This window comes from Pleurodeles waltl, chromosome 3_1 (assembly GCF_031143425.1).
Source record: "Pleurodeles waltl isolate 20211129_DDA chromosome 3_1, aPleWal1.hap1.20221129, whole genome shotgun sequence".
Lineage (NCBI taxonomy): Eukaryota > Metazoa > Chordata > Amphibia > Caudata > Salamandridae > Pleurodeles > Pleurodeles waltl.
The window spans coordinates 162434652-162461631 of NC_090440.1; the positions used below are offsets into that span (position 1 = coordinate 162434652).

Genomic DNA, 26980 nt, shown 5'->3' on the forward strand with positions numbered 1-26980 from the left:
AAAAGATAATGCTGTTCGAACTTGTATTTATGGTTCATTATTTGAAAGCCTTCATTATTAGGGTGCGTGCTGTAAATAAATGTTTTAAGGTCACACTTCACTACTGACGTTGGTTCCAGTACAAAAAAAAAAACGTGTACACACATGTTTGAAAAGTTTAGGCTAAGAGGCTAAGTATAATGCTCCCAGAATGCTCTCTGATTATATGCAAATGAAGTGTCATTTAGTAAAATGTGTTGATGCATGCTAGTATTTCCCAAAAATATTTCTAATGGAAAATCAGTGTAACCATTTTCAACACGATTATGGGAAGCATGAAAATAAACAAACACTGACAAAGCCAACTGATCTGACATATTTTTATAAGTCTTTTAGTTTCATCAATGCGTGTCTTGTTTTGACATGGCTTTTGTAACACTTTATTGTTGTGGGAGCTACCAGGCCCTCAACATTGTAACAAACATTGGCAAAACCCCCCCAAAAAGTTTTTGAAATCTTAAAGCACACGTTGCCACCAGTGGCATAACAAAGGCCCCGCAGCCGCCCTGCAGGGGGCCCCGTCAGCAAAGCACCTGCCCTGAGTGAGTCTGGAGAGGGGGCTCCTTCATGTTCTTTGCAAAGGGGCACCCTCCAGTTTCGTTACGTCACTGATTGCCACTGTAGTTCCTGACACTGAACAAAACTACTTTGTGTGGCAATATGCTCCTTGTGGAAGAGCAGAATGCGATCACTCACAGTAAAGCCAGCCGAAAGAGAGAGAAATAGAAGTTTAATAAAAACAAAATGTCTTTGTTAACACCAGACCTAATTAGGGACCAAGACCCACATGTAGGTAGCTTTTTGCATGTCGCAAACAGCGACTTTCGCTGTTTGCGACGTGCAAAAAGCACATTGCGATGCACAAACCCAGTTTTGCGATTCAGTAACCTGGTTACCGAATCACAAAACGGGTTTGCGACTCGCAATTAGTAAGGGGTGTTCCCTTCCTAATTGCAACTCGCAGTGCAATGTAGGATTGTTTTGTGACCGCGAACGCGGGCGCAAACCAATCGCAGTTTGCACCCATTTCAAATGGGTGCTAACACTTTCGCAAAAGGGAAGGGATCCCCATGAGACCCCTTTCCCATTGTGAATGTCACTGTAAACATTTTTTCAGAGCAAGCAGTGGTCCTGTGGACCACTGCCTGCCCTGAAAAAATGAAACGAAAACGTTTCATTTTTCGTTTTTGTTATGCATATCGTTTTCCTTTAAGGAAAACGGGCTGCATTACAAAAAAAACTGCTTAATTGAAAAGCAGTCACAGACATGGTGGTCTGCTGTCTCCAGCAGGCCACCATTCGTGAGGGGGTCGCAAATTGCGACCCACCTCATGATTATTCATGATGTGGGCATTTGCGAAGCCCTTGCGAATCACAGATGGTGTCAAGGACACCATCCTACATTCGGATTTGCGACTCGCAATTTGCAGGTCACAAATCTGAACCTACCTACTTGTGGCCAAATTCTTAAAGAAAGTCACAAAAGTGCACCCATGGTATATGTCGTACCCCTATAAAATATTTGTGAACTGTATTTTAGCGTGGGTAAATACGATGTGTAGATTTGCTCATGTGAAAATCTATTGAGCATTTGCAAGTTCATTTTCCCTCCAGCCACTTTCTTCCCAACCCTGGAAGAAGTTCTAATTCTGCCATTGTCAGGAGTAAATGTCCAACCTTTCTTATTATGGGAAAATATTAGAGAGAAGCTGGTAAAAATCTTTAAAACATTCAGGTTAGTAGGTTTGCAGACTCAAAGGCATTCCAGCCCTGGAACTATTGCTTACTGCTTCCTCCAGCCCCAGTATGCAGATCTGCAGAAAGGTGGCAAAATAAGGAAATTGCTACAGTAGGGATTGAAACTCCAAGTATTCAAGCCCTACTATGGTAGTAGCCCTGGCATAATCAGAGAGGCTATTAATTGCTGCCATAATTTGTCGCCACACTACATGGCACCAAAGGGACAAGTAGATCTTTTTACAGGACAAGTAGATTTGAGAAGCAACCTGTCCCCTGGACAAGTAGATATTTTAATAAATTCCACACCCCTGCAATAATGTTATCAGACAGAGCTGAAAGTACAAAATCACCCATTAAAATATAAAGGTTAGAGTCCCTTCAATGATGTGTGACTAAGATTGCAGGCTCCTTTCTGACATGCCGATGAAAAGGCATTTACGGTCAGGTGAGCACATCCACACATGCTCTGAACAATGCAAAACACCTTCACGGGGGGACATTAATGTAACACAAAACAACAGACTGGCATACTTACTTTAGCAGCATCAAAAATCTTCATGACGGCATCAGATATTTCTGGCCCGATGCCATCGCCAGGTATTAAAGTAACTGTTTGCACCTGTGTGAACAGAGAAGCACAAACATCTTCATATGTGGCGTACCATCCCTCATTAAGTGTGTTGCAAAGAGTTTACACCGTCCTCTTCTCCACAGTACAGAACGAGATAGTGTGGGGCACGGGCTAGGCCAGTACTAACCAAAGAAGAAGATACAGGGCTTAAAGGGAGCTATAAAATAGCAATAGACACTATCATCCGAACAAATAAATAGTTATTTTTACTGAGACTAGTGTGATGTAAAAAAATTAACACGTGTGCAATTAAAATGATAGACAATGTTATGAATATTATCACATTTGGTAATGCTGATTGTAACCATAATACTATGAAAAGTATTACAGTAAAAGTATTTAAAAAATAAAAAGGCAATACACCAGCAATGTGATTATTATAGAATGAATAACATTCAATGCAACAACTTAGTGCATGTGTATTACAAACTCTTGAGTAAACCAGGCTAGATCCACCACTGAAGTGGTGTGAGCTTGTCTGCAGTCAGGTTCTTGATTTTGAACGCAGGGGCCTGTGCGAGCGAGTAATGCACCTTGGAGATATAATGTCCCAGTGAAAGGGCATAGACTGCAGTGCAATAGAAGGCAGACTTATAAAACTGTTTTCAGTCAGGAGACTGACAGAAGACTAAAGCTCAGTTCAGGACACACATCCAAGTGAACTACCACATGGCACGTGTGGGACAGCAGCTCAGTTACAAGTAAGCAATGACTAAACAATGCAATATACAAATACTAGACTGCTCAAAAGTATCTCTGGACATAAGTGAAAACGAGACTACGGCCTAAAATATTCATTCACAGAGAATTGTGATTGTTTTCCTCCTTGAAACAAGCAAAAACTGCTACCAGATAATGAATATGCAGAAATCTACCGCAGACCCTCTGGCAGAGCCCTACTTATGAGGCCCAATCACTGCTCTCCTTATAAGGCCCAATCACCGCCCTACTGATGAGGCCCAATCACTGCCCTCTTGATGAGGCCCAATCACTGCCCTCCTGATGAGGCCCAATCACTGCCCTCCTGATGAGGCCCAAGCCACACTATCTGCAGAGTGGCGCAACATGAAGGACGGCTTCAAGGTGGAAGAAACGGCCATTATCAGCTACCAGAAGAAAAAAAAAAATCATACAACAAAAAAAAAAAAAATGTACACATCTCACAATGACATATTTGACAATTTGAAAATACTTCCAAGAGAAATAAAAAAAAAGAAAAAAAAAATGGAAAGCAAAGCAGTCTCACTTTAAACCCTCCAGAAGAGCGCTGTTTGGGTGTTAGAGTATGTGGGACTCTGAGCAGACCTTGAGGAGTATCTGACCTCTGCTCTTCCTTCCCTCACCCTTCCTTCTGCACTGCGTTCCATGAGCTCCTCCTCCTGGCACAACCAGATATGGTCATTGAATAACACATGGGCGCTATTGTGCTTCCTACGTGTGCACTGCAGCATACTCCGCACCATGTTTCGGACATGCCTTCAAACCTCACACACTACAACCAACATCTGCTACCTGGAATATACTACATCCAGCTACTCACTCTGAAAGGGCGCCCAAGAACCCATAGGCCTCTGAGCGCTTCGCCACCTACAGAGGGGAAGGAAGCACTATATAAATGCTCTTACAGAATATAATACAATACACAGATACTCACGCCATGTGAGAAGGTTCTGGTAGCCTGGTTTTGGTATTTTAAGGCTTTTGGCAACTGAGAAACCTGCAAAATAAAGGAATAATGACTCCAAGCGTACATCAGAGAAGCAAGAAAGTTAAGCATTGATATTAGAATATAGGTTTACCACCTTTCATTGTAAGCTTATGGTCTTACACAGCTTAGTTACCTATCAATGAAGTCTGGCCATGGAGAGCTCAAACTGCAGACGTTCGGGAGCGGGATACAAGAAAACACGCAGTATAATTTCTGATAGCCACTGCTCAATTAACCAATTTCTATTTAACTTCGGGTAACTCCCTCAAGAGGGTGGGGGTTCAGGTTAAAAATGATAGAATAAATTAATAAAAACAGTTTTCTACTGAAGCTAAGATTGCAATGGCTACCTACTGAAAACGTTTTTTTTAAATCCGTTGAGGTATTTTCATAAAGGCTCACAAATATAATTATATATAGATATATCAGCGTAATGTATTGTCGGCTGGCGACATAATAAATAAGGGCGAGTTAAGGCTGCATTGTTTCCGGCAGTGACCCGCCTTTTCATACCCTCTTTTCCTATATCTCGGTTTTGGCCGCTTGGCACCCAGGCTACACATCAAACAAATATCTACAGTGCCATGGACCTTCTCGTGCTCACTTGTACTCACTGCTACTTTCAGGCCACCACTGTGCGGTGACACTTGGTGATTTTTTTTCTGCACCAATCTGAAAATGAATTTATGCGAAAGAAAAAGCCTGCACTGTTTCTCTAGATAAGCCTTTAAATAAACCACGACAGGTTTTGATAAATGTAAGCACTTTTTATCGTTCCAGTCAGCTCTTATCTTACCTACCAATGATTTTTTTTATTTTTATTACTGTTATACAGATTATCAACAAAGTTTACTTCCAACATGACGTGTACGGAGAGTGCACAAAACGTTCCATGGAGCAATCTAGATTTGTTTGGACTTTCCCAGGGGCATAGCTTGTTCAGAAAGATTCTTTTTGTGTGTGTGGGGGCGGGGAATCACATTTTACGACAATCAGACTGGCATGTTTGAGGACTTTCAAAACAGAACGGAAGAGAGTGTGCTTGCGTGTTGTCTAGGTGTATGTAAAAATTCTTGCTGAAATCCGACTGATACCTCACCATAACCCGACTGAAATCTCCTGCACCCAACTCCTTATCAGAAAATACATTTATTAGGGGGATGTAACACCGCAAACACCCCGTTGAAGCTACGCCCCACTGGACTTTCTATAAGTTTCGGATAAGAAGTGAAATTAGTACTGAATGTTATCAAAGGGGACCACCTTCGTGGCAGGAGGGTGTGTGCCCATACAATCTCAATGACCTGGTGTAGGACTGTCTAAGTCATGTTTCACCACATGAACCATATACGATTCTATCCCTTCTGTAAAAGTACCAATTATACCTTTATTCCAGACCTTTGTTTAAACACCATTGCCTCACATTACAGGCGTAGCCTGGTCAGTAAGATTTTAAGGGGAGTTTGAGTTTCATATTTCCCAACAACCAAGCTGGTTAAAATACATTATATGAAAAACGGTGGGGGGAGGCTTAAAGAACATAAGATAGAGAAAGGAATGCAGATTGTGAGGTAATTAAAACTCATTATTTTGTTAAATAACCATTTTTAAGACCTTTAAAACAAGGACCAGAGTGTGTGCGTTTTAGGTCTGCATGTATTTGTACAAATCCCAAGTGAAATTCGACCAACACCTCACCATAACCAACTTGGAGCACAAGTACCCAACTATTTACTACAGAATACATTTATTTTGGGGGTGCAACGCCCCAAACACACACCCTGAACCTACGCCCCTGCTCATGTATTCAGGCACGCAAGTTTAACTGAGGCCATTACAAATCTCGAGGACTTTGTTAAAAAAAAAAAATTAACCAAGGTTTGTATACAAGACATGCTTTTTGAATTTGCAAGAAAACTGCTATGTTACTTTAGTAAAACTGGGACTATGCAAAGTATAATTACATAAGGATAACTAGAAATCACTAAGTTAGAGTGTCTGTGTAAGGAAATGCCTCTTTTTGCCTGATTACCTCCACGTTTTGGACTGATGCTGCATTTTTTCGACTCTAAAGTTGTACTGATGTTTGCCAAGCAGACCTCAGTGCCAGTGCTCCAAGATTTAAAAGGCACATGTCTGACCGGTTCACCCACAACTGGCATAAATTTACTTACCTATATGCCCCTAGTATACGGTGCCAGAAGTAACTAAGGCCTGTAAGTTAAAGTGCCTTGCGTAGCCCTTATTGTGCCACCAAGAGGGTAGCAAAGCAAAGTTTGCTGGTAGAGCATTTTCCCACTGCTAACTCGACTTTGACATTTAAAGTAATGGCAATGCCCAAACATTCCTTTTTAGGTTTTGCCTGCATAGCGCTTTTGATGTGCTTGTGAAATCTACTGCATTAAATAGATTTTAAAGGGGCTTACATCCCAACCTTGCTGTTCATTGGTTTTTATGTTTGCCACTTACTTTTCCTCTGTTTCTACTGGCTGTAGCATTTTTACTGCATTTACCAATGCTTGTTGCTTGTGTGTTTACTCTTATCAGTGTCCTGAGGCCCAAGTACTGTTTTCATCTGCATTGCTGGAACTTTTTTTAAGGGTGTCAGCACCGCTGCTGTCACAACAGGATCTACACCCTTGCTTTGAAGCCACAGCAAGCACTGCCCGAATGCCGTGGGCTCAGAGCGCTGTGCTCTTCTCAGTGGAGACCCCATGATTGCAGTTCTTCCTGCTTTTGTGGGAAGTCAACGCTCCCATCGCAACAGCACTCACCTGCCACGCCCCGGGGCAACAATCACTCACCAGTCCACCCGGGACAAAGCAGGAACCCACTCTAGTGCTCCCTTTTCTTTGCAAACAGAGCAACTCGTAAATCAACACCAGCCAGCAGGAACGTCACATCAGAGGCCAGCGCCTGCAGAGACCCTGCTCGCAGCCATATCAATGGTATTTTTTTACTGCCCCCTTGTCCTTTCCCTTTCCTTTTATTTACCACATATACTTCTTTTTCTATTGCACGATAAGCAGCAAGAAAAAGTGGATGTTGGGCAAAGCTTGTACAGTCGTCCTTAAGCAGCCTTATTTAATAATGTCTCCAGAAACAACTCATCAATGGTAACAGCGTTTTTTTTCATGAGGTTTGGAGCTCTTTTCCGTATTTCTCTTGTGAGGCTTAGCTGGTGTATTTATTATGTGGTTGGTGTCAAAAGGAATTAATATATGCGAAAACTAATGCATGTACCACTGCTTGTTAATATTTATAAGTCACTCCTAAGTCAAGATTACTGAGCGCTAAAGGCAGGGTGCATTATATTAAAGAGGTGGACATGTTGTTCTTAACTTACATGTCCTGTCTTAAAAAACATGCGTTGTCGTTTTTTTATAATAGAAAGGCTGGTAGCCCCACTGGAGAGTACAGCGATGCACCCTGACTTCTCAGCAGTGCTAACTTCTGAATAGGACCACTAAATATGATACTTCACGATATCAAAAGAATTGTTGCATTACACCTGACTCACATTTAATATAACGTTTGCATAAATTACACCTGTAGTAAGTAGCCACTTTGTTGGCCAAAGTTTTCCAGTGACTGTTCATGGTTGCTGGACCCAAGACAGCCTTCTGCGGGGAGGTGTGAACCACTCTTAGGAAGGAACACAAATGGTCTGCCACTGGGAGAGGTTTGGCTTCTCCCTGGAAGGAAGGGCAATTAGGGTGTGAGTCCAAAAGGGTAAGCCGCATTTCAAGGGCAAATGGGGACACGCACAAGGGGCTGCTCTTCTGTTCTTGCAGACAGGTTGGCGTCGTGGACAGAGAAGGGGAAACTGTTTCCAAACTATTTGTTTCTGTGGGCCTCTAGCCACGAGGTAGCTACACCACCTTGAGACCCTCCTGGGTGAGTAGCACACTCAACAAATGAATTAATTGACCGACTGCTGGGGTGGGCTAGGAAGCTAAACACACTGAGGGAAGGGTTCTGCCATGTTGGGAGTGGGCAGAATAGTGCATTTGGAATAGTTAGATGCCACACTTCAGAAGGAAGTCATCACTAGGTGGGAGGGGACCTGTTGGACCATTGGCTTGTAGTGGTCACATTCCCAGAGGTTACTAAGTGGGCATAAAGCAGCACTCTTGGCACCCAGACCTCACATGACATCTGTACTGAAGAGTGGGCCAAAGAAGCACTGTCCTGCTGTTCTCTGTACCCAGCAATGAGAGGCTGCACCAAGACTAGACTGCATCTGCTGCTCCTTGGGCTAGCAAAGAGAGGAATGTCTGTGGTACCCTGCTCAAGGAAAAGTCATCCCAAAGCCTCAGACAGAAGAGGGGAGTCCAAGAATCAGTTGGCTGACTTCCTATTACAGCTACGGGGCCACAAAAGCTGAGAAGGCCTAGTTTAGTGAGTTAGTAGGCAAGAATGCCTGATCATTACTAACTCCAATGTGCTGCCTGGGAGGCCTAGACCTGACCCTCAAAAGTTGCACCGGAGTCTGCTGAACCCGGGAGAGTTATTGCAGTTATGTCTGGTCACCCAAGTTGGAAGTCATCCCCAGTTAAGGGGAACCGTTGGTTGCGCTGTAACCGGAGATCAGTGGCAACTGTTTTTTGACTTGACTTCACCTGGACTTCAAGGGGCCTTGACCTCTGGCCAAAAGAGCACCACCATGTTCTTAGAGCAAGGGGTAGCTCCAGGAAGGCTCCCATCAACCGTTCAGCATCCTGTATGCCTTGCATCATGACCACTCCATTATAGTTTATTATGGTGGTTCGTCCATAGGGCCTGGAACTGGACTGGAGACTGCTTTGACTGCAAGGTAACTGTACTACCAAACCTTATTGGCCTCTGTGACCTGCTCCCTGACAGAGTTTGTCACTCACAGTGGGTCGGATTAGTAGTTTCAGACTTCATAACAGTTTTCAGAGTTTGACCGCAAGTGCGATCCATTACAATGATTTGTGTTGAATGAAAAAGCAGTGCTTTATGGTGCCTTTAAAAATTCACATCCCCAGAACTCTCTGAGGGATTTTGGTTGCAGAGGTGGAATTTTAAAGATAAACATATATGCTATTTTTTAAATTAGTGTTGGGTTTTTACTTTCTTATTTGACGGCTTTGGTACTTCTTAATGCTTTACACTTGTTTCTGCTCAGAGCCGCAGCTACGCAGGGTTGAGCTACGGTTTTTCAAGCTAATCTGACTGGACCCAGTACATGTAGAGAGTTTATTACACAGTGAGATATCTCAATCAGACCATATAATAAACTGTTTTTCTTACTGTCGGCTTCACACAATGGAGTTTTATCTGATTCTTGTCAAATAATATGAAAAACCAAATTAATTTCCAATAAGTATCAACCACAGCTCTCCAATATTTATCAGCCTTAGATTTGTAGATACACATAGGTAACATATATTTTGAGACTAAACTTCAAGCACAGTATCTGGTGTTTTGGACACAGTGACTTTTCAAATAGCACATGTTGGCACACTCTCTTTTTCCAAATCGCTCTCCTTGTTAGGTAGGAGCGACAATTGTCTTGTCTTGAACTACAGATTGTGATAACCTTCTTCTATGAAAGTATCTTTTAAACAGAGAAGTTATGGTTGGGCTAGTTAGTAACTTACAAAGCTGTGGAATCAAAGGGTAGAACACCATGATTCTGCAGTCATGAATGCTCTCCAAGTCACTATGGAAATGTAGCAAACGTACAGGACTTTCCTGTGCTTTAAAACAGTTTAATAAGATCTGAGCATACAGCTAAAATAATTGAGAAAACCAAAAATAATAGACAAACACATCCTTTACAACAATCTAGAATCCATAAAGCTGTAACAAAGTCAAAATGATTTTTAGGAAGTGCATGACTAATGGACCTGGCACTCTCTGCAGCGTCACCCCCATGTTTTTGCCTTCACCCCTCTTGTTTTTTTTTGTGGGGGCCCTCTTGTTATGCTGTTTTTTTTTTTGTCGGGGGGGGGGGGGGAGTCTGTGCATGTTACCACTGCTAAACAGCGATTAAGTGCTTGTGATCTCTACTTTAAATGTGGAGAAATTGACTTACACCCAACTGGCACATCTAATTTACTTATGAGGTCCTAAAAAAGTGGTACTACACGTATCCAGGGCCTGTAAATTAGTGCCACCCACTTAAGTAGCCCGATAAAAAATGTCTGCTGACTACCAATCGAGCCTGTGTGAAGTTTTCAACTGCCATTTTGACCTGCCAAAATAACCCTTTTGCCCAGCCTACAATTCTCTTTTCAACACATATGTCACCCTTATGGTTGGCCATAAACAGACCACAGGGCAAGTTGCAGTGTATTTAAAAGATTGGACATGTACTTTTAAGTTTTACATGTCTTGGTAGTGAAAAACTCACAAATGTGTTTAATACTGAGAGGCCTACCTACCTCTCCCACAGGATAACATTGGGCTACCTTACCACATTTAATAAGCAATGACTTTTGTTTGGGAGCAGGTTATGGATGTCATGTTTGGTGTCCAAGGAACTTTAATTTAAAACCCTCTGTAATAGTTGGATTTTAAGTCAGAATTCCGAAAATGCTACTTTTAAAAAGTTGCCATTTTGTTGTCCTAATCATTTGGTGCCTGCAGACTGTTTCCTGGGTCAGATGACTAGATGTAGGTGGCCAATGTGTATTCCTCCCAGACAGCCACACAACAGAGGACCTGGACATTGGAAGGATGGGGGCGGGGTGGAGCTGTGCTCAGCCCTACATGCTCTTCAAAGCCACTGACTCAGGTCACACACAAACAACCTCACAGTAGCCTATTGTGACTGCAAACAGTCTGGGACCCGGAGAGGAGGGTAGAAAATTCCAAAGACTTGTGTGTGTGTGGGGGTACTCCAAAACCTTCTCCCATTTCAAAGCTAGTTCTGTTTTTTTTTTTTTAAATGGGATGCTCAAAGCCATTCTTCAGTACCCCTCTGGATTTGAGGACTCTACAGAAGGACTGGACTTCTGCCAAAGAACTCCCCTTCTGCTTGGCACCTGCCTTGCTCACTGAGAAGCAAGACTTGACCTGCTTCCTTCATCCAAAGCTACCAGAGTGACTCCAAGGATCAGCTGACTGACCACCTATTCTGCACTACAGGGACACAAAAAGCTCCAGAGGTCTCCTTGCATCTGCCCAGCTGACTTGCTGCAATGGACCCGCAACTAGACCTGCCTGAGCCCTGCTGGACTCAGCTGGAGTGAATTCCTGATCCCAAAGTGGTACTTCCCGAGGTCCTGGACCCTTGGCTGGCATCCGAGAGTGCTCCTACTGGCCTAACTAAAGATTCCATCAAATCTAGTGCAAAGCCTCTCAAAGTCTCTCTGCACAGCTACCAGCTTCATCAGACCCGACACCACGCGACACCCTGCCTGTCACTCCTATATGACAAGGTGTCTACAACTGGTGCCTTTTCCAACTTCTGTCTTATGGTCTCATATGGAAGGGAAATATCCCAGGTAAGGTATTGTCACCAATTAATGGTGCTAATGCTAATTCCTCTTCCTAAAATATCTCATGTGTTTCTCACACCTTGTAACAGACATGTAGCTTTCCCGTTGATTAGTACATTTATATGAGTTTCTCACTCGATGCCATGATGTTCTGGCACATGTGACCAATAACACACTTCCGGCATGCAAGATTCTCAGAGCTGTACTGTAAATGATCGCCTGAGCTGTAGCAAAATAGAGATGGCACCATCTGTAGTTTAAGAACTTTGTGTTGAACATTAAGAGAGGCAGGAAAAAAATGAATGTCCTCAAATGAACTAGTAATCCATGTGACAACCTTGGCAGAGTTAGTTGGCAGAGATGCAACAACAGATTATGCCAAGAGATTGTTGCCTTTTCTATAAATGCAGCTTTAATTATGACTGTACCCCCATTATAAGGTCTTCTAGCACTTGGAAGCCCCTAGCGATAGCCACTGGCTTTACAAATCAATAAATTACAAATTATAATTAAGGCTCCCAGTTTTCAGTTTTTACTGATTTTTACAGATAAATACAGACAGAAAACAATCTGTATTTATTTTTTAAAAGCTTAAAAATGCTGACAATTGGACTTATTGTGAAAGTCTTTCTATGCTTCTTTTCATGAATGGCAAGCAAAAATTGAGCAGACAGAGAGGGAGTTACGAAACAGGATCAGATTTTATTAAATAAAGACAAATGTTAACATACATTTGTAGTATGAAGTTAATATGCACATATGGGTGTAGTATTTTATTATATATGGCTGCTTAATTTGCTAAAGCTTTACAGGCTTTCATGTATGAGTGCATATCTAAGAGTTAAATAAATGTGGAAACATAGCATTTTACAACTCCATTTACTCTCAAAACACAAAATAAATATGGATAAACACCAATAAGATGACCAAAAAATAAATATGTAAAAATACAAACGAAAATATTAAAAAAAAAAAAACCATAAAACCAGAAGCCCTAATTATAATTACACAAGTGGATCAGCACGTCACTACCTGTATGTGCTGTTTTTATGTCTCCCAGTGAAACAGCACTCCTGGAAAATACCTATAGGGTGACAGAATTGTCAAACTGACTGCTTTAATGCATTTGCTGAGACATTTTCTGCTTTATGTGTACGTTGGCCTGGAGTTTATTTAAAACAGGTACATGACAAAGAGCAACTGGGCACAGCTTGAGCAGTGCAAGGTTCAATTTTATAACAGGAACACTAGCCCCAAGGCCTGGACCAATTAGCCATGGAATTGTTCAGAGGACTCGGCATTTGCATTACAGAACTAATACTAATAGAATCACCCAGGGCTATGTGGTTCCGTGTGTTCCACTATAAGTAGAACCATTAGAGGTCACTGAAGCATCTTCTGTTAGAATCAGGCAGACACCAGCTGTCAGTGTTGTTGAAACAGACAAAACAGAGCTAATTTCTGGTTTGAGAAGTGAGAGCAGTCACTACAGAGTGGTGACGGGCGCTTACAAAAGAGAAGATATTAAATTCCTCACCAAAAAGTATTTGTTTACATATCACTTATTCGTTAAACATTTAGACATTTGTACAGCACTTAATGCACCTGGCTTCATTGCAGGTGCCCTGATTTGGGCAGTAGTGGTCATGGGAGAGAAGTGATATGCCCAAGATCACAAAACATGGTAAGTGGACAACCTGAGAGCAGAGTCTCCTAGATCTCCAATAAGCACATTAGATTAACTAACATTTCTCCTCCGTTATGGGATAGTTTTAGTTACGCTATCAGAAATAACATAGCTCAGTGCATTGTGATAAGTTCATGTAAAAATTGTTTTCTGAGAGATTTAACATAAAAATCAGCGCTGCCAAGTTTCTTAACCAATAAAGACCTATTTGAGTCCAGAGGGATTTAGAATAAATCCCTTTCCCATGAAGCTCATAAATGAATCTATGATACCAATTGTATTAACTACAGAGTTTGAAATAATATGAATACATTTTAACTGCATTTCGGCACTTTTCTAACGCGGTAAGTGATTGTTTTTACTATCACCCAGTTTAATGGTATTCAATTTGCCTTTCTCAGAAAGGCAAAGTCTGAGTTTTCCTTGCTGGCATTCAAACCTGTAATGTTTAGATCACTGAAGATGTCAATGACTTGCATTATCTCACATGCTGCTAGCGGTTACCAAGGTCAAAGCCTCAAAGAGCACATGACAGATGTTACTTTTTTAAGTTAAGGCACTGGCTCTCCCGCAAAAATGCCAATTTGCGCAGGTACTGCAATTTGCTCTTGATTCTGCGCTGGATACCTCTGAATGTGGAAAGACAAACAGTATATAAATTTGAGGTTAGGCGACAGGGTGTGAAAACTGACAATTTGCTCTCCTGATATAAAGGTTTACCTGGTAAAAAATCGACAGACATTTGTGACAGTAGCAATTTGCCCCCGACGTGAAATCCCGTTTGAGACGCAAACCATTTGAATTCCACCATTCAGACACAAACCATTTGCATTGGCCGGATTGTAATCATGGCCTAAATACATCTTTTTTTTCCTACTTCTGAAGAGTGAAGGCTTAGTTGGCCAACCAGGATTTATAACTATTCTGCAAATTATGCTCACTACAGCAAGCATATTATTCAACCAAGCAGTCTTCCCTGTTGTACAAAGACTGCATAAAGATCAATTGTCAGTCTTACAAAGCAGGAAAAGCTGTTTTCTCCACGCCCGAAACGACAAGCCTCCAAAAAACAAAGACAACTGTCCTTACAAGATAGTGCCTTTCAAATGAAACCAGGTTTCATGAAAGGCATATGTCGTGGGTAACCAACTCTGCTTAATCTTTCGTCCTATTGGACAATTCTATAGAGTACACATTTTCCCAGAAGGCCTTTGCTTTTTTAAAAACTTACCTCATGAGACGGGCTACGAATTCCTCATGGGGATTGCGGTCTCAAGCGATTTCAAAGAAGGTCTGCGTTAAACCAGTAGGAATGGGCAGAACATGACGGGTAAGAGGTGGCCGTGAAAGGTCTTGTTAAAGCGCTCGAAGACCACTGAGATCTAAAATTCTTTAGAGCACTCCCCCTCTCCCAATCCTCCAGTTTATTCCCTCCTACCTTAACACAAGCCGTGGGGTTTTATTTCGATAATGATATTTACCAACAACATATTCCACGCTCACACTGAATATTTTGGTGATTAACATTTTTAAGACTCAATTCAACAGTGATTATTTTAACAATCTGAGAAAATTTGAGACACGGAGCGAACCCACTTTGCACAAACTATTTACTTGGAAGACTGTGCCGTGAAAGGTATTTAAAATAACACACACATTACTGCTAAGCTGGGCCATTACTTAAAAAGGCATCGGCCCTCAGAACTATCCCAAGATATACAAAACTGTTAGTAAAGCCCTGGTCAGCTGACAAATTCCTCAGGTAACAAGAAATACAATTTCAATAAAATAGTAGCTCAAATGGCAATAAAATGAACTAGCTTAGTCCTGTGCAGAGAGTGCAAGCAGAAACGGCTAGTGTAACTTTTTTGCCCTGCTTGTCCAATAGATGGGTACAGAAAATATTAATCTAAATCCTAGCATCCAACTATTTGGGTTTGAGGCACATCCTCCTAACACTCATGATGAAAAGAGACCCTATGTCACGTGTTTTAATTAAACCAACCTGGAATGCAGAAAGGCAAACAACAAGCTTCCACTGTGTGCGAACAGGAAGCCCTTGCTGTTTATTTGGATGAGGGGAGTATTAGAAAATAAGGTCACCCAATGCTGGACCACGGTAAGCCCCCCTCGCAAGCCCAGAACTGGACATTCTAAGGACTGTAGTCACTTATTCCGGAAGCACGAATGCTTGCTTCCAAGAGTACCTGCGCCCCCCTAACCTAGGCATGTAACTCAAAATAAAGCGAGAATTATCTGGCAGAGTTCAGCAAACGTTGTCAGAAGGTCACTACTTCCATCCGGTTACAATGCAAACAGGGCGATGATGGTCCCAGCACAGGTCTGAGCGCGCTCGGCTTTGGCTGCTCAGCCCTGATCAAGGTGGAGCATGCATGGCCAGGGGCAGGCATAACGCACCGGGCGGCTTGTGCCTGAACCAGCCTTTAACAGAGCAGAATCGGAAACTGAAACCATAGTTATCTAGCGACGTTCCAATCCCTAGTATGGTCTTGGCCTCCTGCCTAACCACTGCATATCTCTGGCTCGAATTACAGTCGGTTTCAGCCACTGCTAATACTGTCTCCGGCTGGTAAGAACTTTATTCAAGTTCAGTATCTGAAGGTCAGCGGTGCAAGTCAGAGCACAGTTGCTACAGGTCAAGTTGTATTATGAGCTCCACATGCCGCCATTTCTTACTCACAACATAAAGTGTCGGGGCTGTAACACCAGGGCGAATAGAGCCATTAAAGAGTTCCATGAAGGGGGAGGACGAAACGAAATGACTAGTTCACTGCAAAGCCGAGGGAACTCAGCGGTGCCTGAGACAACCTCAAACAGTACAGTGGCAGATACATTGTCATTTGTGGTAGCAAACACACAAAAAGCAACTACCGTACAGATTCTTGCTGTGAAAAACACACAAAAGAATCTGGTTAAATAAACATCAAGGCCCTAATTCATAAAGCCATTTGCAGCCACAAAAAGCTCCATTTATGCCCATCGGGTATCCACAAAGGATACTTGGTTATAGAAAACGGTTTTACCACTGCATACCTGTAAGACATAACTATGAAAAATTACACTATAGTAAACAGTGGTGAAAAGTGGAAGATTAACCCCTTAGCTGCTACTCCCTCCTTGCCCAGAAAAACTGGAAAAAAGGGCTGCATGCGTTTTTTCCCCCCTGAAAATGGCATCAACAAAGGGTTTGCGGTGCTAAAATCACCATCTTCCCAGCTTTCAGAAACAGGAAGACTTGAATCAGAAATCCAAATTTTTCAACACAATTTTGTCGTCATTTTACTGGAACATACCCCATTTTAACTTTTTTGTGTGCTTTTAGCCTCCTTCCAGTTAGTGACAGAAATTGGTGTGAAATCAATGCTGGATCCTGGAGAGCTAAACATTTCTGAAAAGTAGACACAATTCTGAATTCAGCAAGGGGTCATTTGTGTACATCCTACAAGGTTTTCCTACAGAAAATAACAGCTGAAATGAAACAAATATTGAAACGGAGGTGAAGAAAACTGCAATTTTTCTCCACATTTTACTCTAACTTTTTCCTGCGATGTCATATTTTCAAAAGTAATATACAGTTACATCTGCTGGACTCTTCTGGTTGCGGGGATATATAGGGCTTGTAGGTTCATCAAGAACCCTAGGTATACAAAGACAATAAAGGAGCTGCACCTTGCAATGGGTTTTCATTGTATACCGGGTGTACAGCAATTCATTTGGTGAAATATTAAGAGTGAAAAAGAGGCATCAAGGAAACCTTTGTATTTCCAAAATGGGCACAAGCTAAGGTGCTGAGAAGCAGTGGTTATTTGCACATCTCTGAATTCCGGGTTGCCCATACTAGCATGTGAATTACAGGGCATTTCTCAAATACACATCTTTATTACACAGCCTTACACTTGGAAGGAAAAAATGTACAGAAAGACAAGGGGCAATAACACTTGTTCTACCATTCTGTGTTCTCCCAAGTCTCCAGATAAAAATGGTAGCTCACTTGCGTGGGTAGGGCTAATGCCCGCGACAGGAAACGCAACATGGACACATCACATTTTTACACTGAAAACTGACATGTTTTTTGCAAAGCGGCTAGCTGTGGATTTTGGCCTCTAGCTCAGCCGGCACCTAGGGAAACTAGCAAACCTATATATTTTTAGAAACTAGACACCAAGGGGAATTCAGAATAGGGTGACTTGTGGGGCTCTCACCAGGTTCTGTTACCCAGAATCCTTTGCAAACCTCAAAATTTGGCAGAAACAAAAACAAAATAATACTTTTTCCTCACATTTCGGATGGAAAGTTCTGGAATCTGAGAGGAGCCACAAATTTCCTTCCACCCAGCATTCTCCCAAGTCTTCCAATAAAAATGGAACCTCACTTGTGTGGTTAGGCTTAGTGCCCACAACAGGAAACACTCCAAAATGTAACATGGACACATCAGATTTTTACATTGAAAACTGATGTCTTTTTGGAAAGTGCTTAGCTGTGGATTTTGGTCTGTAGCTGAGCCGGTACCTAGGAAAACCTACCAAACCTGTGCATTTCTTTTAAAACTAGACACCTCGGGGAACCCAGGATGGGGTAACTTGTGGCACTCTCACCAAGTTCTGTTACCCAGAATCCGTTGCAAACCTCAATATTTGGCAAAATAAACACTTTTTCCTCACATTTCAGTGATGGAAAGTTCTGTAATCTGAGAGGAGCCACAAATTTTCTTCCACCCAGCATTCTCCCAAGTCTCCCGATAAAAATGGAACCTCACTTGTGTAGGTAGGCCTAGTGCCTGCAACAGGAATAGTTCACACAACTGTCAATGTTGGTCCTTACATGAGGGAAACTGTTTTTAAAAAATATCGTTTTATAAAATCATGGCTCAGCTCAGTACAGCATTGACGAATATGGTCAACAAACACACCTTGGTCACAGGTATAATTTTCCATTAGAACAACCATGTCTACACAGTATTTCACTGCAGTTGTCAATTCTGTTATTCGTAACATGCCTTATATCTCTGCATGCAGCCACTATCCCCACGCAGTGGTCTCCTCCTTGTTCCCCGTCATCACTCTATGCCCTTTCCCTACAGTCCTGTACATTCACCCCATAGCGACCATATCTTATCAAATTTCCGTGGGCAACCTCTGCCCTGGTAAATCACCTGTTCTGCATGATGGCACCAGTCCATTTTTCTCTCCCAACTTTGGACTTCCGGCGGCTTGGAGGCCCCCCTTGATCGGGCAATATCCCATTTGGCTACCCATGCCGCTAGCATTAACCAAGTCTTTAGCTGTCTCGGCCAGTTCTCCTCTCCTGAGATCTGGAGTATCAACCACCTGGGGTCCCGAGGGACCGTGAGTCCTGTAACCCGGGTCATATTGTGCACCACTCTCCCCCATGCCCATAATACATGAAAGAATGTCCCTACATCACCACATCACCTTCTCCCCTTTTCCCATGTGGAGTAGGAGGGTTCTAAAATAATATGACCTGTGAAGGATTTGCAGTTGTACGAAGCGGAATCTCGCCCTGATTGCCACCTCTCTTGGGCTCTGAAGGTCATCTTGCCAGTCATTATCCTCAATTCGCCCTATATCTTGTTCCCATGCCTCCCGGAGGGGCTGCCCTGTGTCAGGTCAGTTATTCATCAGTTTTTTTTTATAGATTAGGGAAATTGCTTTGTCTGGCATGGGGTCCGTCAATAGGCGATCTTTCCATGGGGAGAAATCAGGGATTTGCTACCCCCTACGGAGATGTCTCCCAAGTGCGTGACCCAGTTGGAGGTGTTTAAAACTCTCAGAGGGTCCCAGGTCATATTCAACTTGTAGTTCTGTCAGCGTGACTAAGGAGCCCCCCACCTAGACGTCTCTGAGCTTACTAATGCCGAGCAATCCCCGGGTTGGGAAGCCCACATGAGGGCAACTGTTGATCCTTGGGTAATCCATTCCTGACGCAGGCACTAGGTACAGGCACTTAAGTGGGGTAGCGTTTTTATCAGGACAGTTGGGGAAACACTGGGTGGTAGGAATTTTGTAGATCCCAGGATATTCCTGTAGTTTGTGTGACAGAAATGTAAGAAAAAATAGAGTTTATATTCAACATTTCACCTTTGCAGGGTATTCTGGGTAAGAAAACTTTGGGGAATCCAAACAAGTCACACCTCTGTTGACTCCCCCGGGTGTCTAGCTTCAAGAAATGTCGGGGTTTGGTAGATTTCCCTATATGGCAGAGTGAGGGCTTGAGCAGCAGTAATCCAACGAGATGCCATCTCTGCTACTGGCTAAACTGTTGCTCTAAAACACTAGCCTACGTAGACATTCACAAAATTGCTGGTGGGTGTGTGTGTGTGTGATACGTGTAACAGTAGAGGTCACGTTACCTTCACTTCTTCCCTCAATCAGCACGTTCTTTCAAGACACTCAAAAAAAAACCCACACTATTACTTCACCTTGTCACATACCAATCGTCACAGTCTTTAGCGCCTTTAGCACCTAGTCCAACAATCATTATTGGTGCTCCCACTTCTATGACCTCCACCTCGGATTCCCTCACTACCACCCAGCAAAAGTGGCCTTCATCTCTCCATAGCCCCCGCGCATACATTTCATTTGTATTATAGCGCAGGTAATGGCTGACTTTACTAATCTACTCAGCTATTTACATAAAATACAGATTTGATCTTTGCAGTAGGCATATAAACCTTCTGCACTACTTTATGGCATCAAAACTACCACTAGACAAAAGTCAGATCATTTTGTAGCAGAAACATAATCACAAGACTTACTTGACTTTTTTGTTGCTGCCTAAAAGCTACAGTTGAAGTATGTGCATTGCTTTGAAGACGCAAACTGCAACTGCAATAGAACTGGTGGCGAATATATATATCACTTTTATTTGTGGGTGTGGTTTTCCTGGGGTCCGATCGCAGCCCCCAGGGAAACCACACACACGTTGACAAAAGTGATGACTTTATAATATATATACACACATACATACATACATATTTTTTTAATATTTGTATGGTTTCCCTGGGGGCCACTATGGCCCCCAAGGTAATCATACAGCTATTATTGTATATCTCTATCTACACAGATAGAGATATCTATCTATGTAGATAGAGACATCTATCTATATAGATAGAAATATCTATCTATATAGATAGCCATATCTATACATAGATATGTCTATATATAGATCTATATATTTTTTTTCTTTAATAGCTGTATGGTTTCCTTGGGGGCCATAGTGGCCCCCAGGGAAACCATGCAAATATTTTAAAAAATGATTGCCCCCACAGGGGGTCGCCCTGCTCACAGGCAACACCCTGTCAATTTCATTTTTTTTTTTAATGTAATTTATTTATTTGTACATTTTTGTGCAATCGGGCGCTATCGTGACCCCTCCCATCCCCCAGGTGTAAATCTACCTTTTTTTTTAAAAAGGGGGCGGCCCGTTTTCCAACTGGGCAGGCCCCCACTCCCAAGTGAAATCCCTGGTGACTAGTGGGGTTTCCTGGCCCTCGACTGCAGCTGCAATTGAGGGCCAGGAAACCGGTTCAGGAAGGCCTCGTTTGAAAGGGGAGAAGCTCCCCTTTCAAACAAGGCATTCCCAAACGTTGGGGAGGCCGTTTGGGCCTGTTTTCCCCACTGGAGCAGGAAGTGGCCGTAAGGTACGCTTTACACCGAGAGTTTGGGAACACCCAAACTTGTAAGTTTGCTGCTATTCACAAACTTCTCTCTGAATTTTCCCACCCAGGAAATGTACTCCAGCAAACGGCTGGGGTTGGGACAGGGATGTCATCTGCATGGTGTACAGGTATGCTCCCTTCTTCAACTGCGTGCACCTGTTATTTCATTTTTAGCCCCGGCATCACGCTATTCTGGTGTGTGAGCAGAAGCCTATGTCTGTCTGTTGACATCAGTGAGAGTACTGGACCTGTCCTGTGACTTTGGAAGGGTGCACCAAGCACACCCTCATTGACAGTGGTGGCTGCATACTTTTATGTGAATCCATAGTTATGGCCATACCTTTTCATGGGTGTCACTGGAGTAGAGGTCTACTGGCCCACTTGTGTAAAGGTCTGCTTCTATGCACTTACCAAACTCCTCGAGCTAACATTCCATGTGTATACTGTGCTTCATTGTGCAGGTTGAAGGGAGGGACTGCAGACCTTTGTGCAAAGAGGCGGGACGCCCAAAGTGAGGCCCATCCTTTTGCATATCCTTGATCTTTTTTTCCGTTTAGTCAGTGATAGTTAGGTGCAAAAAGCTCTCATATGTTTGTGCCTCTATTGTGGACGCTCCAGGCTGGAGACAATCCTGCTGTGAAAAGCATCACTCTATACAAAGGTTGCGTCTGGAGAGCAGGCTGAAAAGCAAACTTGAAAGGAGAATCAACCCAAACTGGTTCTGAAAGTGTAGACAGTGATATACCTCTCCTGTCTAATTTTATTGTATAAATGTGAGAACCCACTCTTAGTTCCAGTTCCAGGTAAAGGAAGAAAGAGCTCGGGACACAGGACTGCTGTGCAACCAGCGCTGATGTCTGCCCGACATCCAGCTTCCCAGTGGTGAGGGGACATCACCCAGGTCCACTCCTTGAAAAAGAGTTATACAACTGGCCAAAAGCACCTAAACCCAATCTGCCTGCTGATAGGGAAAAGGCGTGTAAGAGGAGTGACTGTGTAGGAGGAGAGCTTACAGAATAGGAGGATTGTGGAGAACAAGCTGTATGTATAGTCTCTTCAAAAGAGGTTGCTAGTGCGAACTGTAACGACTACCTGAAGACTGTCAAAGTCCAGTCTAACAAAGCTTGTATATTCCTAGTCAAACAAAGCTTGTAGTATGCCAACGTGCTCAGAAGACCATCATCCTGTACTAAGCCATAGTTCTAAGACAAAGCATGGCCTGAACTCATCTACACTGCCTGGAACAGTTTAGGCTGGTGCTTGGCCCTGAGGCCCAGAGGAGATTGGCCAATGCATGGTTGCACTGCCAGAGACCTGCCTGAGTGTAGCTGTACCAATCCCAGAGTACCTATCCAGCTGTTCCCTGTGTTCTGAAGACAAAGCCATCTCTGCCTACAAGAGTGCCACCTACAGCTATTGGACACATGCAGCAACAGCAGCATCTTCACCAAGGCAGGGGTAGTGGGGGGGGGGGGGGGAGATTATCGAGAGACAGTGGACAGAGGCACAGCCATTCGTCAACACCCAGGACAGTACATTGTATGTTACATATATTGTGTGTGTGGTGTTCTGTTCTACTGAGCACCAAATTGCTTCTCTTTCTTCAAAGTAAAGGGCTGGGTTGAACAATCCATTATTGTGCTGTTGTATGACTGTTGGGTACTGAGCTCAAGCACTTCCCACACTACTTCTCTGAGAAGCCTGTGACTGTTCACCATCGCTACCAAGGAGACAAGTGCTGAAGTGGCTGTACTTGGTCCGGTCTGCATAGGGCAGACCCTGGGACATGAGAGGCAAATGATCTCAACCCCACAGCTGAAGCATATTAGCCTCTGCTTGCAATATTTCCCTCAAGAAGAAGTACGAAGACCAGCCTGGTCAGCATTTGAAGAGGATGTATCACTTAGGCCCCGATTCCCTTGACCCCTCGCATGTCTTTTCCTTTCTCACTTTTTCCTTGAAGCCAAGGTTTTGGCTAAAGCTTCCTTGATTATTGTCTTAATTTCACCGGCTGACATAATCGAAGCCAAATCAGAAGCCAGAATATAAAATGGGGGGGGGCTTTAAACGCTTCTCCTTCCCCTGCTTTCCTTTATTATCAGAGGGAACTGGATTTGAGGTTCCACCAGACTACCAATGCACTAACCATAAATAAGCACACCATGACCAATAACCTCCTAAATCAGAATGGATAAAATGCCCAAACTACTTTTATTTGTGACCATTAAACATACAGGAATAAAAAAAAGACGAAAACAGACAATCCTCAAAAGCAGTGAATATTTTTCCTTTCTTTTGGTTGTGGTGCACCCTTAATTTGGAATGTTCACACAGATCTTAATCATCCCCCCCCCCCCCCCCCCCCCCCCCCCCCCCCCCCCCCCCCGGCAAAGATGCCAAAGTCGCATCGCGTCCTTCCATACAGTGAACCCCAGAATGCTTCAAGAGAAGGACAACCAGAGCCACCAATCCCGGTCACTCTCACAACAAACTGCCAAATAAAACCCAGGGTGGTGATTAACCTCCACCTCCAACAAAAGCTCTGCAGCAAGTACTAAGAGAGAAAACTAAAAACAGGTACTGGTTGAAGCTGGTGCCCTGCACTCGCCGATACACAAAAGATTCATAGTTTAGGAATGCTGGCTGAAAGACAGATAAGAAAAAGAGTAGGCGTTTCATTATATACCATATACAACTAGAGATGTTTTGTTTAGCTTGTGCTTAGCGTTCTTTGTAGATATAGCACGTCTAAAACAGGTAGATATGCCTCACTTGTAACGAAGAAAACGAGAAAAAAGGGAGAAAGAAGCAATGAAAAGTATACTTGTGTTGTACACATAAGCTTATTTAAACAAACAAAGCACTTGGAGGTCAGATGTATCACCCTCACTTCAATGTAAACCTTTACTGGTATGAATGTCCATCACCTAAAAGAAAATAACATCATTCATTCATAGCATTATAGTCCATGCTCTACAGGGCCCTTAACATTGTTTACAGCCCAGCTTTGCACGATCACAGGTCCGCAGCTCAGTCCAGCTTCTTCAATTGATGGATTCCCTTTTGCAGACCAGTCTCTAAAGTGTATCACTCCCTCTTGTAGTTCTGTATTTCAAGCTCACTAATCTCCGTTTTGCATCAGTCTTTTTAAGTGGGACCGCGGACGAATACAGCACAGACTGCAGATTCTACAGGCCAAGGCTTTCAGTTATTGTTGTATTAAGTTCCCCACGCACAGAGGCGTCGCTTTACATCACCAGACTCTGTTACAGTCAAGACACCACAGGTCATTAATCACAACTGTATTTCCTTCCTCGCGGCCACAGAAGCCCAGTCTCTAACTGTCTAAGTCACTATTACTGAAAGTCTCTTTTCCAGGCACACTTTTAGTAACATGGCAGTGGGAACTCTGGGGTATATCTCCTTGAGGCCCGTTCAGTTCCCGTGGAACCGCTGGCTGCTGCTTCTGAGCGGATTACAACTGATGAGCATCATCTGTCCTAGAGCAGAGGGCACTGCTCGAAACTGGATTAACAGTGTAATTCCACAACCCATACAACACAGCGCGAAGGCCACAGGGCCTCCCACCCCAGCTTTTATCGGGACCCCGCATACAACTGTCTCACTCACCAGTGACCTCCACACGTTCCCGGCCATGCTCGGCGCTCTGTTGGTGCTGAAGTGTCCGCTATGCTGTACACCCACTCACTAGCGCTGTCCTCAAGAAGCGAGGACGGGAGAGCTGCATCTGCAGTGAGCGGGTATGCCCGACCTACCGTCCTGTCCCACGAACATCGCCGCCATGTTAGAGAGATTATGTTGTCTACGAGTCTAAGCAGAGAAAGACAAGGCACCCTGATAATTTAAAGTTTGACTAGAGCTAACACATTACATTTTCACACTACTCTGTTCAAGTTAGTACAGTTTTATTTTACATTTATCATTTTAGAGAAAACGACATCTTTATATATGGAGTTCTTAATTTGTTTTAATATGGTTAGCATATGATTAAAAACAAACTTGCCTGTTTATGCAGTGTTTTACACCATCAAATTTCACTCTAAAAAAATATTAAATAGATATATTTGCAAACGTTCCCGAAAGGTGCGTAGTCTATCGCGGTTATGATTGAGCATACAGGGCGGCCATCTTGGCATGTTGACCATCCGAAATATTGCCTACGGTTTTTGTAAAGAAATGGTACCTTTTAGCGCAGTGCACTGCTGGCAGTATATTTTATAGCTAAACTTTGCTAGGTGTCGGATCTTTTTCAACGAACTAGCATAAAGTGTGCTGCATTTCATTCGGCACCGTCATCAGTATGCCAATTAAAGTTTCTGAAATTTGAAAAATCTATGAATAATAAAAGCACTAGGAATGCCATAACGTGTTTGAACCAATAAGGTGCGCAGATTTGCTCTCTGATTTGCATCTTCGTTAACCCTACAGTGGCTGAAAACTTTGAAATGCCCATCTGTGAAGGAAACCTAGAAATCACCACCATAATATGAGTTAGTGGGCTATCTTGTTGCTCCAAGGGCTGCCCGGAATGTACAGCCTCGTCGGGAGCCTGTCTGTATTAGCCGCTGTCGGGCATGCTGCTTAATTTGCTTCAGCATCGGCAAGACATTAATAGCAAGCTTTTGTAACGCAAATTCAGGGCCTTGTTCTATGATTTGTGGGGCACTGGGCAGAATAGGAACACGGAGGCCCCTATAATTTGCGTAAGATTTAACCTCATAGGAAGGGAAATCACAGGAAGTCATATCAATTGACCATTAACTATCTGGCATTGTTGAAGCAGCTTGGCAAGAAACTACTTAACTACTGAGGCTAACAGTAAAATGGTTAAAAATATAATAAATAATCCTAGCAAAATACGTACACATATTTGAAATCTCTATTATGTGGAAATACATTAAATGGATTAAACTTAGTTATTGTTCTATGGAATGGGATGAATGAAAATGATGTGCTAGCTGGGCACCTTGGTCCTAAGGGATGTCCAAAGGAGAGGTGCAGAGATTACTAGTGTGGAGAAAGGACAGTTTTAAGTGTTTTTCCAAAAGATTAGAGTTACACCATAGCACAAGAGGGAGAGAGTTCCAATCCTGCACAACTAGAAAGGAGAAAGACCTGCCTCCAATCAGGTCCATCTAAATTTTAGAATGGCACAGGAGTTCGCTTGGCACAGAGTATAGGATTCTGGAATGAAAGTAAGCAGTGCTGTAGAAAGGGAGAACCTTTTTAATGCAGTGCACAATGCCAAATGGATAGTGTCTTGCAGATAGAGTGTTTCGAATTACAAACCCACCAGACAGCAGAAAGGTGAGAAGAAATAGCATAGCGATGCAGCAGTCTCAAATGAGGAGCCTAGCACAGTTCTAAATGATTTCTGAAGTATACAGAATGCAAAAAGTCAGGAAGCCCAAGATAGCGGGCATTTTGCACGATATAATGAGAAGATAATTGACTGTGCCACAGCCTCACAGTAATGAGAAGGGAGAAACGGGATGATTCAGTGTTGCTTATAGATGTAGTAAAAGCAAGTGGATGAAACATGGGTAATGTGTTCTGAAAAAAAAGAAGATGCTGGAAAATGAATCCAAGGTTTTTTTGCTGACTCCTAAAATGTGGGCAATTAACCCAGCTCCAAGAGCCACCAAAGATTACATCATATGGTATGAGAGCCTTTAAAATGTGTCCGAAATCATCTGCTAGCAGGCATCCCAAAGATATTCTTGAGCAGAGACCAGAATGTCACTGAGAAAAATGATGATCTGGGTACACATGTGCACAAGATATCAGCAAGAAACCAAAGAACTGTATGAGTAAGGCTAACTTGGAATGATAAAGATTAAATAGCGGGGACCCAATAAATTCCACAAGTCAGAGGTTTAGTATGCAACAGAAATAGAAGGTGAGTGGATTGTTTCAGATTCCCCAAATAGGAATGAGGTAGGTCACTCCTGGGAATTCATTAAATTCCAGGTTGTACTAGTTG

The 26980-nt window shown here is 42.9% G+C and overlaps 1 protein-coding gene across 1 annotated transcript in view; it reads right to left on the reverse strand.

The window, feature by feature from the left end:
- IDH3A (isocitrate dehydrogenase (NAD(+)) 3 catalytic subunit alpha) overlaps positions 1-24757 on the reverse strand; it is a 102330-nt gene extending 77573 nt beyond the window's left edge. Inside the window, exons 1-3 of the mRNA XM_069222052.1 lie at positions 24607-24757; positions 4065-4127; positions 2315-2398 (exon numbers count right to left, since the gene is read on the reverse strand). Coding sequence (XP_069078153.1) covers positions 2315-2398; positions 4065-4127; positions 24607-24633 — 174 coding nt within the window. The 5' untranslated portion in view covers positions 24634-24757. The remainder of the gene's footprint in view (positions 1-2314; positions 2399-4064; positions 4128-24606) is intronic.
- Positions 24758-26980: the final 2223 nt, after the last annotated feature.